At 36.3% G+C, this 13,842-nt stretch overlaps 1 protein-coding gene across 1 annotated transcript in view; it reads right to left on the reverse strand.

Annotated features, from left to right (window-relative positions):
• shv (DnaJ heat shock protein family member shriveled) overlaps positions 1–13,842 on the reverse strand; it is a 76,004-nt gene that overhangs the window by 1,435 nt on the left and 60,727 nt on the right. The window contains exons 8-9 of the mRNA XM_090380058.1: positions 8,409–8,520; positions 1,196–1,355 (exon numbers count right to left, since the gene is read on the reverse strand). Coding sequence (XP_090236184.1) covers positions 1,196–1,355; positions 8,409–8,520 — 272 coding nt within the window. The remainder of the gene's footprint in view (positions 1–1,195; positions 1,356–8,408; positions 8,521–13,842) is intronic.

Consider the following 13,842-nt stretch of genomic DNA (forward strand, 5'->3'; position numbering starts at 1 on the left):
AACTGGACATAACTGGTTCCTTTATTTGTTATTAGCATTTTTCAGTGCATTTCATTTTGTGGTTAATCTACAACATATGCTACATGTTAACTGCATATTTTCTTATTATCTGAAATGCAAGAAAAAATTTCAATGTTGTAAGTCCCCCTAAAATACCGATGATCCACAAAAAGCACCAAAATATAGTCCCCTAGTGTAATATGCTATTTTTATTATTTTGAATTAAACATATACCTTCAAATGTGATAAAATGGTAGTCCTCACAATAGACGTACCTATTTCAGAACTATGCCTTTCAGCAGCCATATCACAAGATAACTATAATATTACCAAATTATAGTTATCACAGCATTATAGATCACAGAAAAAAAAAAAAAAAAAAACTAAATATTTGTGCTCCCGTATTATAAATCAACAATGCAGCACATGAATATCATATTTTCTTATCAAATTACTCAGGGTGGCACTCAACTGGGAATACATAACAGTATACTTCTATAGAAGTGCTATTTATATGAGGTACATGAATAGGCCAAATTGTGAAGGGATTCATGATATAAGATGGATAATGATGCCTTTCATGTAAACTGCTTTATGGCTATGTGCAAAATGATTTCACTGCACTATTTGTACAATTACTTATTTTGTTATTAAATTAACTATTTCCCATCAGAGAAAATTTCGATGAAAATGCTCTACTCATTATTTTTATTACATTCTGGGGCATGATAAATTGGCAACTTGAAGTTCCAAAAATTTTTCCTCCCCAAAAAACTCTTATGATATAATGCTTTAAAATTTATAGTTACATTATATAACTAAGCAGGAGAAAAAAACAGTAAAACAAAATAAAATTTGATAAGTGACTGCATTATAAGTACTTAAATTCATTGTTAAAAGCATGGTGCAAGGCAGTGCACCATGCTGCTAGCACCCATGCTTATATTAATGCAAGTGCACCCACCACCTTTGGATTTAAAAGTAATACATAATTTTAATATTTTCATTAATTTATTGAAACAAGATATTGCATATATTCGAAAATTTGAACAAAAAATTTATTCCCACATGCACCACCTTGCAAAATATCCTGCCAGCACCAACGTTTAAAAGCATTTAATTTTTCCACTTATGTTACAAATGTGAACATGCCCACTCAGACTAAAAGTTATATCTCTTGGCTTAAGAGACTTACCTTCTTTTTCTTCTGCAGTTAGTTCACCTTTTGGAAAATCTACATCAAATGTTATGTATAATGTCCCTTTTTTATTATTATTTTCATAATTTGGCATGCCTTCATCCTTCTTCCTAAGACGTGCTCCAGGCCACGTTATTTTATCTCTGCTAATTTGAACCTGAAACAAACAGTTTAAAGAATAACTAATATTGCACAATGTTTCATAAATGGTATTATATGATGTAAATTAGAATTTTAATAAAAAAAAATTTCTGTATATGACTTTTATCAAGTTTAATTTATTAAACATCAGTAGAAAATACTAAAAGGCTATAACTACAGGCAGTAAAGAACAACTGCTTAAAATTACTATTGTATTGTATCTAGACCTTTTCTGGAATCTTCATATCTTGAGTGTAAGGGAGGCTATGAATAAATACAGCTCTGATTTTGTCTTTGTGGAGATTAATTCTTAACATAGTATAAATTAATGAGCATTTTTTTCTAAATTAGATATTAACCAAAATGATAGACAATAAAAAAATTCATGAAAAATTATGGAGTTTTCACAATTCAACAATTTTTTTTTCATATAAAAAATAGAAACGTAATCAGAATTACGATTCCTCCCCACCCCAAAAATAAATCCTAAATTAAGATTTAATTCATTGTAGCTGAAATAGGATAATGTTCAATTTTATTCAACTCATAATAACAAGTTACTTTATCCTTGCCAGCTGAATAACAAAAAAAATTGAACAGTTAGAAAAATTGCACATATTTGGTATAGGTGCTAATATTAGCATAATTAAACTAATTTGCAGTCGATTCATAAGTAAACTACACACAATTTGGGGAAGTGGGAGTATAACATTTGAGAGATTTATTGGAGTAAAATGCAAATAACTACAGTATTAAATTCTCACAGGCCAACTGCAACGTCCAAATCACAATGAACTTATGCGAGGAACATTCAATAAATTATAATTTATTTAATGCCCCTCATATAATTTATAATTTATGGATAATTATATTTCAATGATTCATGATTTAACATGTTCTCACATAACTCAACTTGAATCATACTAATTTTGATTCCACTATGTTTATAGATTGTGCTGCTGTAACAGAAAGAAGAAAGACACCTGTATCAAATTATGGATTTTCTGAAATTGGAGCATCATTCAGTCGTCAGATTTCTAATCAAAGGAGGAAATGGGCCAAAGACCATTCATGAAAATAATGTTGGCTGTGTATGGCAACAGTGCACCTTCAGAGTAACAGGTGAAATTCTGATCAAAACAATTCAAGTGAGGTAGAGAGTCCTATGGAAGATGATTCATTTCCAGGAAGGCCTGTGACAGCAACCACTCCAGAAATGTGTGAAGCTGTGGAAACCCTTGTGCTGAATGGCAGACATTGAAAGGTGTCCCAAAATCTCTAGGAAATAATATACTGAGGGAACAGTTATAAGCATCATCCATGAACGTCCTCAGATGTTCATAGAGTTCAAAGGTCAGTGCAAGGAGAGTCCCCAGATTTCTGATTCCTTGTGCAGAAGCAATTCAGAGTTGGTTTGGTTTTTTTTTTAGGAGCATTAGCAACTAAGGCCATATTGCTCCAGGATATGCGGTGGTCATTCCCTGACCTTTCCACATCCTCCGTATTTGGTGGTGACGGGCTCGAACCCCGGTCTAATCAAGAAGCGTGTGCTACGCACTGCTGCTCCTTCCCACCTGGCTATGGAGGCGCCTGCAATTCAGAGTACAGTGTTGAGGAGATTTAGAGCTTTATGGAAGGGATCCTGAAACTTTCATCTAGAACTGTTACAGGTGATGAAACATGGGTTCATCAGACCAAACAAAAATCAATGCAATGCAATGGAAGCACAAGGATTCTCCCCCACGCAAAAAATTTTGACAACCTTCAGCTGGCAAGATTATGGCCACCATTTTTTGGGATGCTGAGGGAAATTTGTACATTCACTACTGGGAAACACAAGCATATAGCCACTGGGGAATCATATGTATCCCTGCTGTACAACCTAAGGCAGCATTTCTCAAACTTTCTTAGTCATGGAACACTTTTCATCTCACAATATATTTACGGAACACAAGTTAAGCGGGAGCCAAAGAATGGTTTGCTAATATTTTATTACATACGACGCACTGTGCATCAGAAGCATCTTTATTTCCAACACATGTAAAGCCAAAATTCAAATAACTGTCATCATACTTTTGTTTTTATCTTTTATTAGTTGGTTCTGTTTTTATACTTCTGATTTTTGTGGAACAAAAGGGTGAAATTGTTCATCCTCACTTTGAAGTGCAACAATATTGTGTTCATTTTCATCGACCACAGTTGCAATACCAGGCATACTTGCTTCTCGTTTTAAAGTTCCTTTTTTCAATCACAAAACCATGCTTATTTATTTTAATAATATTTCAAAATACTGATAATTATCAAAAAAAATTTATAAAAGGAAGCGAGTTTAGTGTTATCGGTTAACTTCCCCCCTCCTTCAACCTGTGTACTAAAGGCTAAATTGCATACGAATGGCATATTAGATCACATTACTACTTTCTCGTAGATGTCATTACCTCTACGCATACTTCTTTATGCAGCCTGCCAAAATAAAATGTTTCGCAGTTTATTTGATTATTAGTCTATGCCCGTATATTAATAACTAAAAAAAAAAAAAAAAAAAAAAAAAAATTATATTATAATGATACAAAAGTGGTGTATATTACAAATATGCAAAATTTATTTATTTTATTTTTTTAATTATTAATTACGATTTTTCACAGAACAGTTTGGGAAACACTGACCTAAAGGATGACAAAGGGAAAATGATGTGGAAAACTTTCAAGAGGGTTGCTACTTCTAGTAGTAGTAGTGATAGTGGCATGTGATGCAAGAAAGCAAGCATATGAGCTTATGCAGCATCAGCCAAAAGAAAAAAAAAAATTACAAAACAATCCCCTCTAAATATTTGTCCAGTTCCTCCTTAAATTTATTTAATCTATCAACTTCCACAACGACAGATGAAAGTTTGTTCCAGCAATTAGCAACCCACTGGCTAAAGGCAAATTTCCGCACATCTATTCTACATCCGTCCTTCATCAATTTCAATTTATGCCCCCTTAGGTTCGTAATCTGAACAAGTGGAAGAATCCCATCAGAATTCAGCGTGCTCAACCCATTCAAGGCCTTATACACCTCATTCAGATCACCTCGCAGGTGCCTAGTCTTGAGACGCTGCGATTTGCAGAACTTAAGCCTCTCCTGGTAAGAGGATCCCTTCATTCCCCTCACCAATCTTGTTGCCCTTCTGCACACGATCAAGCAAAGCTACATCCTTCCTAAAATGAGGCCTCCAGACCTGTATGCAGTACTCAAGGCATGGCCTGACCATTGCTTGCTGTTTTTCTTAGCATCCTTTGCCTAAGATTTCTCGTAGTCTGCCTTAACCTACTTTGTGACTTGATTACAGACTAGCTTATATATATCATAGGCTTTTGTGTCACCTGATAATTTATATGCACCCCATGCATTTTTATTCTCTCCCACAAGTCTCATTAGTTCATTTTACAACCATTTAGGCCTAAGCCTTGAACAATATTTCTTAATAGGTATGAAATGTTTAGTAGCTTTCACTATTAATCGCTTGAATGCTTCCCACTTAGAATTTGATGTTGGTAACATCATCAGTTGGTCCCACTGTACAGAATTTAAAAACTGTCTGAGACTACTGTAGTCACCTTTACGAAAGCAAAATCCCCTTCCTTTACCCCTGATATTAATTATATCTTTAAGTAAATCCCACATCAGTACACTATGATCACTGCTGATAACCATATCAAAAGTATTACCCTCTCTGGTTGCCTCTCGAACATGCTGCTGCAGAAAAGAATCATCCAATAAATCCATAAGTCTTACTAGTGTGCGAGTGACCAACCCATAAGTTCCAGTCTATATCTGGGAAGTTAAAATCCCCCATTATAAGACATTCTGATTTACTAGCCCACTATTTCTCTGTACAATTGTTCATTGTGCTCATTCAAGTCATTAGGCCTATAACACACTCCTACTCTTATTTTTGCTTTCGCAGTGCTTATGTCACACCAAACTGACTCAACAGTGCACTGTTCATCTATATCAACTGGATGCACTTCTTTTGATTTTGTTTTTCTTAATTAACAGCATAACACTTCCTCCCTTCCTATCCTTTCTGTAACCATTGTACTCCCCAAATTTTAGTTCTGCATTCCTTATACCTGTGTGACATCATGTCCCTGCTATCCTAACAATATCAGCCTTTGATGTCTTGACCAACACTTCAAATTCATCAAATTTATTAACTATACTTCTAGCATCGGTATACATGCAAGTATACATGTACCTATTCTTATTATTTATTAGTTACCTTAACACATCCCATATACCCACCTGTTTCACGATGACTGCCATCAGTCCCTTTTCTGCAGGACAATGCACCACATGCTGTTGCTGCTGCTTTGAGAGACTGACTTTACAGAACTTACCCATCAATCTTACATTCTGGATCTGGCTCTCAGTGACTATTTCCTGTTTTGACACTTGAAGAAAAACTTATGTGGATGTTGCTTTGCTAATGAACTGAAGTCTGCTGTTTCTACCTTCTTTGATGGACAGGACAAATAATTTTAATTGTCTGGTATTTCTTCATTGCCAACAAAATGGAACAAGTGTATTGAAGTTCTGGGGAGTTACATTGGGGAAAAAAAAAAAAAAAAAAAAAAATTTTTTGCTTCTATCATTTCCTTCACATTTACTGAATGCCCCTTGTATGGCAAGCACCACCCAGTAGTAAACATTTATTTTAGTTTTGCATATTTGTAAGTTTTATTACAAATTTCTGATATATTTATTTTTGATTAATATTTTCATTGATGCTGCTCTTCTGGACTGTTTTTAATTTTATCATTCTCTTCAAATTAATATTTCACATGTGGCATTTAAAAAAATATAGAATATACCAAATGCAACTTCCTTCATCTTATATAATATCTATTAAGAGTTCTGTAATAAAAGGAAATAAAAACTGCTCTTATAATATCATTTATTACTTGATTTATTTTATTCCAATAAAAGGAATTCCATATCACCAGAATGAGTCATTTTTTTGTAATATGGACTTTGCAAGAAACTGTATCTGATGACCCTTAGTGTCCCTATTCTAGAAGATAAATACACTGCATACCAGAGCTTTTGGGTTATCAAAGTTCCTGATAACAAAGCTTTTACTGCATGGCAATGACGCCTCCGTAGCTGGGTGGGCAGGAGCAGCAGTGCATAACACACGCTTCTTGATTAGACCGGGGTTCGAGCCTATGACCACCAAATACAGAGGATGCGGAAAGGTCATGGAATGACCACCACATATCCTGGAGCAATATGGCCTTAGCTGCTAATGCTCCTAAAAACCAAATAACAATAACAACTGCATGGCAATAGCATTTAGTGAAATAATGCCACAACCAAAAACCAGTAAATGCTCTGGACATTAAGTCAGTACAAATCTCAAACTCCATCTTAACTTAGAATACTGTTCTCAAACCTGGGAGCAGTCTTGCTGAAACTAGAAAGCCGATTCTGATGGCCTCTTTCTTTACTGATTTCATTTCTCATCAAAAAGAACTGCATCAGAAATTGATCGTGCATCAATTTCTGATATATTTATTTTTGATTAATATTTTCATTGATGCTGCTCTTCTGGACTGTTTAATTTTATCATTCTTTTCTGAATCTATTAAAATGCATGCATGCACCAACCATCCAACATCCTTTAGTAAGGTGAATTTCAGATTCACCAAACCAACTTTTCTTCGTTCACTTGATGAACTTAAAAGAAAAGTCAAAGCAATTTTTCTCCTTATGTTTCTCTTAAAATTAGCCTTAAAAAAATTCAATGTTAGGTTTGTTCTTGCTTCAACTTTCTATATCAGTGGCTGTTAACCAGTAAGTTGAAACCCTACTCCAAGGGAAGGGGAGGGTCTAAAATATCCTGGTGGTTTCCAATGTACCATAATAAATTAAAAACAAATTCTGCTGGAACTGGTAATGGGCTTTAAAACATTACATAGTTGCCGACTTTTGTTTTAATTGCTTGTTTTACCCATAACATAATGGATTATCAAAGGCAGAAGGCTGAGAAACATTTCTTTAAATATTCACAGAATAAAGTTCATTAAAAAAAAAAAACTACTGAAATTTGAATGTTAAGAGGGGGTATCAAAAAGTTTGTACCCTGACCAAGATAAAACATCAGTAGGAAGATGCAGTTTTTAATATAAGTTGTCTACATATTCAACAACTAACACGTGAAATTTCATTCCCATAGGTGATCGTACACCAGAGGTGGAGCCCGGAATCTGAGGAAGGATGCTATGGCTGACAAAATGGAGTATTGAGCAGTGATCAAGTTCCTGCATTTGCAGGGCAAGAAATGTTCAGGAAATTGACAAAGAAATGACAGCTGTGCACGGGCAGAATTGTTCATCCTATGACAATGTAAAAAGGTGGAAATAGCAGTTCCAGTGCGGTTGTACAAGTGTCTTTGATGAGCCAAAAGAAGGAAGGCCATCAACATCCACAGACAGTTGCAAAGGTTGAGCAGCTGGTGCTGAGTGACAGACGTGTGACAATTCATTTCATCGAAAATGCAGTAGGAAATATGGGTGGGCCCACAGAATTTTACATGATCATCTGCACATGTCTAAGGTCTCTGCACGATGGGTTCCAAGATTGCTGATGCCTTTGCAGAAGCAATGTCGAATGCAATTCTCGCCAACTGTTGAATTTGTGTAATGCAGATGTTAAGAACTGTTTTGATCGGTTGGTGGCAAATTCTGGGTGTACAATGAAAAAACCATTAACCATTTCGTGGATGCCGATTTGATTTGTCTCAGGAAATCATCAATGAAGTGGAATTGTGGTTTCAGGCAAAAAGTGCAGACTTCTATGATCAAGGCAAACAACTGATCCATAGATGGGAGAAATGTGTTACTATACATGGTAAGTACATAGAAAAGGGTCAAAGTTCCTGTGAAGTTTCACCTTTCTAGGGCTATTATTTCTAGGTAAGGGTAAGAACTTTTGGATATCCCCTCGTATGCACTGTACTTCTCATCATGCATACTAATCATCAAGCATTACAGCGCAAAAAAAAAAAAAAAAAAAAAAAAATTACCTTGTGACCATCCAAATGTGTAAATTCCATTGTAAATCCACATAAGGCATCTATAAGTGGTATAGTAATATTTGTATAGAGATCATCACCTCTGCGCTCAAAAATGGAATGTCTGTAAAAAAGTACAAATTTTATCAAACATTACTTGATATAATATGAATTAATTTTAATATACAATTATTTTAAAATTTACTATCACTAATGCTAATTACTGTTAGCCACACTTATTCTGTTTTCTTATCTGTGAGCTGGGGGACACACATAATGGGAAGATACCTGCATTTGGGAGGCAGTTAGAAATAAATGTTTAATGAAGTAATAAGGATAACTACTCAGAAAAGCTTACAATAAACTTTGAATATAGATAACTTTGGAATTTTAGTATGAACAAGAATTAATAATTTTCACAAATTTGAAATTAAACACAGTGAAGGTCAGTTGTTTCAATTTATTTTCAAGATGCTTTTCTCGTGCTATTAGTAAAAATATAAGGAGACAGTGAATAAGTATTTATTTCACCTAGAAATATTTGAGTTAGGGATTTAAAACTTGGCTTGCAATTTCATGCCTCTATATTTTAGCTACCCTCCATGCTACACACTTTCCCCATTTGTGGATAAGCTCCTTCAGTCCCCTTGAATAGTACTCACTTTAAGCAGAAAACTAGGCTTCCACTTCATAGGTCTGAAATCTGCAGCCCTGCATTGGTTTCTTCACTTTAGGGAAGAGGAAGAAGTTAGTTATTTGGAGCATTAGCAACTAAGGCCATATTGCTGCGGGATATGCGGTGGTCATTCCCTGACCTTTCCGCATCCTCCGTATTTGGTGGTGACGGGCTCGAACCCCGGTCTAACCAAAGAAGCGTGTGCTACGCACTGCTGCTCCTTCCCACCTGGCTACGGAGGCGCCTGAGGAAGAAGTCAGAAGATAAGAGGTCAAGAGAATAAGGTGGATGCTGTAGATTTTCAAGGCCAACTTTGAGAGCAATCTTGTGAACAGAAGCATTGTTGGCTAGGGGACAGACACCTTTGGATAGCTTTCCAAGTTTCTTCAACTTGATAGCCTCTCTAAGCTTACCTAGGAAGTGGTAGTAGTGGCATGTGATGCAAGAAAGCAAGTGTATGAGCTTATGCAGCACCAGCCAAAAAAAAAAAAAAAAAAAAAAAAAAAAAAAATAATAATTTACAAAACAATTCCCTCTAAATGTTTGTCCAATTCCTCCTTAAATTTATTTAACCTATCAACTTCCACAACGACAGATGGAAGTTTGTTCCAGCAATTAACCCACACGCTGGCTAAAGGCAAATTTCCGCACATCTATTCTACACCTGTCTTTCCTCAATTTGAATTTATGACCCTTAGGTTCATAATATGAACGAGTGGAAGAATCCTATCAGAATTCAGCATGCTCAATTACCTGCCCTGGCAGACTGTCTGCATTGCTCAGAAAACTTCATATCTGCATGCACAATTACCCCCGGGTTCTTGTACAATGGAAAAATGTTTCCATTGTTCGCTCATCTGTTTTTTTTCTGGGTCACAGTGATGAACCTGGCATTCATCCATCATAATTTGGTCAAAAAATCATCAACACTCTCCCCACAAAGCTCCAGGAATTGTGAGCATTCTTTTGTGTGGAGCTTTTGAGGTGTCAACAATCAGGGAATCTATCAGTCTGCTACCATAGATATGCACGGGAACTTGACCATTACAGTGTAAACAGATCAACAACTAATGTTTATTTCATTCGTTATAAAATTTATAGTTGCATCTACAATCACACTTGAGGAGTTATTAAGGAAGGAAAATGCCAGAAGTTTATCAAACTGTAACAGGGTGCTTAATGATTTTGTAATAACTGAGAGAAAAGTGGAGGAGAAATTGTTGAAGTTACACATAAGAAAGACACCTTGGATGGATGGGATCTATCCAGTTATATTAAAGGAGGTGGCAAAGGAAGTAAGCAAATCCTTAGCAATAATTATGAGAGCATCCTTGGACTCAGTGGAAGTCCCCACGGACCAGAGATGTGCAAATGTATCCCTAGTTCACAAGGGGGGGGGGTATAAGGGGTAATTACAGACCAGTTAGTTTGACTTCTGTTCCGGGGAAAATAATGGAGTCATTGGTTAAAGATGCATTGCAGGATCATCTAGACAAGACTGCAGCAATAATTCAGACACAGAATGGGTTTGTTAAGGGAAAGTCTTGTCTGACAAATTTGATTGGATACTATGATGTGATACAAAGGAACTGGATGCAAAGAATAATTCTGATATCATATACTTGGATTTCAGGAAAGATTTTGACACTGGAGCAGTGTAAAAATAGGAGCAGTATGGTATTAAGGGTAAATTGCTACAATGGATAAAAGGGTGGTCGAGTGGGAGAAGACAGAGTGGTAATCAATGGATGCTTCTCTTTGTGAACTAATGTTATTAGTTGAGTCCCTCAGGGTTTGGCCCACTGTTTTGTATATTTATCAATGACATTGATAAGTATATAAGGCTTAATGTCGAAGTTTGCAGATGATACAAAGGTTGGCAGGGTTGTTAATGACAGTAATGGCAGTGTGCTACTGCAACAGATCTAAAAAATTTGGGCAGATGGGCTGAGAAGTGGCAACTGAAGTTTAACATTGACAAATGCAAAATACTGCATATGGGTAGAAATAACCCCAGAGGAACGTACCAACTGCATTGTACTACACTTAAGGTGGTAGAAAATGAAAGACCTGAGAGTAATTGTGCAGTCAGACATGAAGTTTTCTGAGCAATGCAGACAGGCTGCAAGTGGTCATGGATTTTGTCAATGATATACAGGAATTTTGCCAGCAGGGAAATGGAGGTGATTATCTCTTTGCATAAGGCAATGGTCAGGCCATGCCTTGAGTACTGCGTACAGGTCTGGAGGCCTCATTTTAGGAAGTAGATTTGCTTGAGCATGTACAGAGAAGGGCAACAAGATTGGTGAGGGGAATGAAGGAATCAGATCCTCTTACCAAGAGAGGCTTAAGTTCTGCAAATTGCAGCGTCTCAAGACTAGGCACCTGCAAGGTGATCTGAATGAGGTGTACAAGGTGTACAATGGGTTGAGCACACTGAATTCTGATGGGATTCTTTCGCTTGCTCAGATTACAAACCTGAGGGGGCATAAATTCAAACTGAGGAAAAACAGTTGTAGAATAGATGTGCGGAAATTTGCCTTTAGCCAGCGGGTGGATAATTGCTGGAACAAACTTCCATCTGTCGTTGTGGAAGTTGATAGCTTGAATAAATTCAAGGAGGAACTGGACAAACTTTTAGAGGGAATGGATGTGTGAAATTGTTTTTTTTTTTTTGGCTGCTGCTACATAAGCTCATACACCTGCTGCCATTACTACTATTCCTGCTACATAAATCATGAAATCCCTAACTCAAATATTTCTAGGTGAGGGTAAATACTCATTGACTGCCTCATGGACTGAAGGTGTGGTTTTTACCTGAGATGCTGTGGAAATATTGCTATCCCATATTCCTCAGCCCGACACTCTTGGCATATTCTTCTAGTACAGTGGTTTTCAACCAGGGTGCCGCAACAACATTCCAGGGATGCCACGTAATTTGGGTTTAAGTTATTTAAACAAGTTTTTTTTTTAAAAATTTGTATGCTATCTTTTTAATTTTGTGGTGATCTATAATTGATGTTCATTGAGCACCTCTATATAAAGAATAAAACTATTATATATATATATATATATATATATATATATATATATATATATATATACAGAGAGAGAGAGAGAGAGAATCGGTTCTAACAGGCAGCAAATTGAATAGGTGTGCCACAAAATAAAATAAATTAAAAAAAGTTTAATAAAAAAAAAAACGTTTTTCGAACATTTTTAAAAAAAAGGTTGAAAACCACTGTTCTAGTATAATATATTTAACACTGACCTCTCTAAAAATGGTTTCTATACTGCCAGTTCATTCTGTACACTGTCACAGACTTCTTGGAGATGTGGAGTGGGGTGATGGCAATTTTTATTATTATTATTTTTTTTTAATGAAAACAGTCAAATACGAGAGGTATTAGAACCTACAGTATTTAGTACCATACATAGGTTGGAGGTTGAGAAGTTGGAAGAAAATATTTGTTGACAATAGACTTGAACTTCCATAGATTGTAATTTTCAGGAAATACGTATGAAGGAAGGTTGTTCCAGAAAACGGAAGTTGAATGAATAAATGAAGAAGAAGAAAAATTGGTTCTGTGAGTTTGAAGTTGGATGGTAAAAGGATGTTGACTGTTTGCGGCACATGTTCAGACTGCTTTGGAACAGAGAGAGAGAGGAAATTATAGAAGCCAATTCGGAAGAACAGTGCACGTGGAAGTATCTATAGAAAAGGCATGCAGCAGAATCAGAATGTCTATGAGACAGAGAGTGGAGAGATTCCGTTAGAGGTAGTCATTAAGTAACCTGACTGCCCTCTTTTGAAAGGAATCTAGAAGCCTGAGAGAGGTTTTGGGGGCACCACTCCAGATGTGGAGACAGTAGTCCATGGTAGGGGGAGATTTGTGCAAGTGAACTGCTGTTTGGAAGAAAAGTAACACTAAGAGCAAAAGAGAAAACCCAGTTTTTTAGATGCAGAGGTGTGCCAAGAGAGATTAGAAGTCAGGGTAATCTCCAATAGAGATATATGATCTTGTCTAAAAATTGGAGTGTCGTCGAAGATAAGCATAGGAGCAGAAGAATTCTTTTTGCGAGATATAAGACAAGATATTAGTGTTGTGCTCACTAATTTGTTTCAGATTGGCTAGACTCAAGGTCAGCCATAAAGACCAGGGGGAAAACAGCTAGCTTTCCATGCTTAACTCTTTTTTTGAAGGCATTTCTCAAATAGAAAGGAAGTCCTGACCAGATCAGTTGGATCCAAAATGCACGTCTTTTGAACTGATGTAAGGTAGAATTTGTGTATGTGTGTCTGTCTGTCTGTCATTGAGTTATTATCCAAGGCTAATTTTAGAATCTATAATGGAAACAGTCTATTAGTCAACATTTGCCTCATCTGATGTTGAAGTAGATGCTGACTAATGAAACCCACCATTTTTATTAATTCTGGAGTTAGAATAGCTTATTCTCTTGTACAGGCCTCTAAAAGATTTACAATCCTTCCAGATATGCAGTTCTATATTCAGAATTTAGCTGTTTTCAGTCACAGATTCATAATAATGGATCAAGTTGTTGTTGTTATTTGGTTTTTAGGAGCATTAGCAACTAAGGCCATATTGCTCCGGGAATATGCGGTGGCCATTTCCTGACCTTTCCGCATCCTCCGTATTTGGTGGTCACGGGCTCGAACCCTGGTCTAATCAAGAAGCGTGTGCTACGCACTGCTGCTCCTGCCTGCCTGGCTACGGAGGGGCCAAAATGGATCAAGTATCCCAGTATTTA

The sequence above is a fragment of the Mastigoproctus giganteus genome, chromosome 8 (assembly GCF_048544385.1).
Source record: "Mastigoproctus giganteus isolate SK-2022 chromosome 8, ASM4854438v1, whole genome shotgun sequence".
Classification (NCBI taxonomy): Eukaryota; Metazoa; Arthropoda; class Arachnida; order Uropygi; family Thelyphonidae; genus Mastigoproctus; species Mastigoproctus giganteus.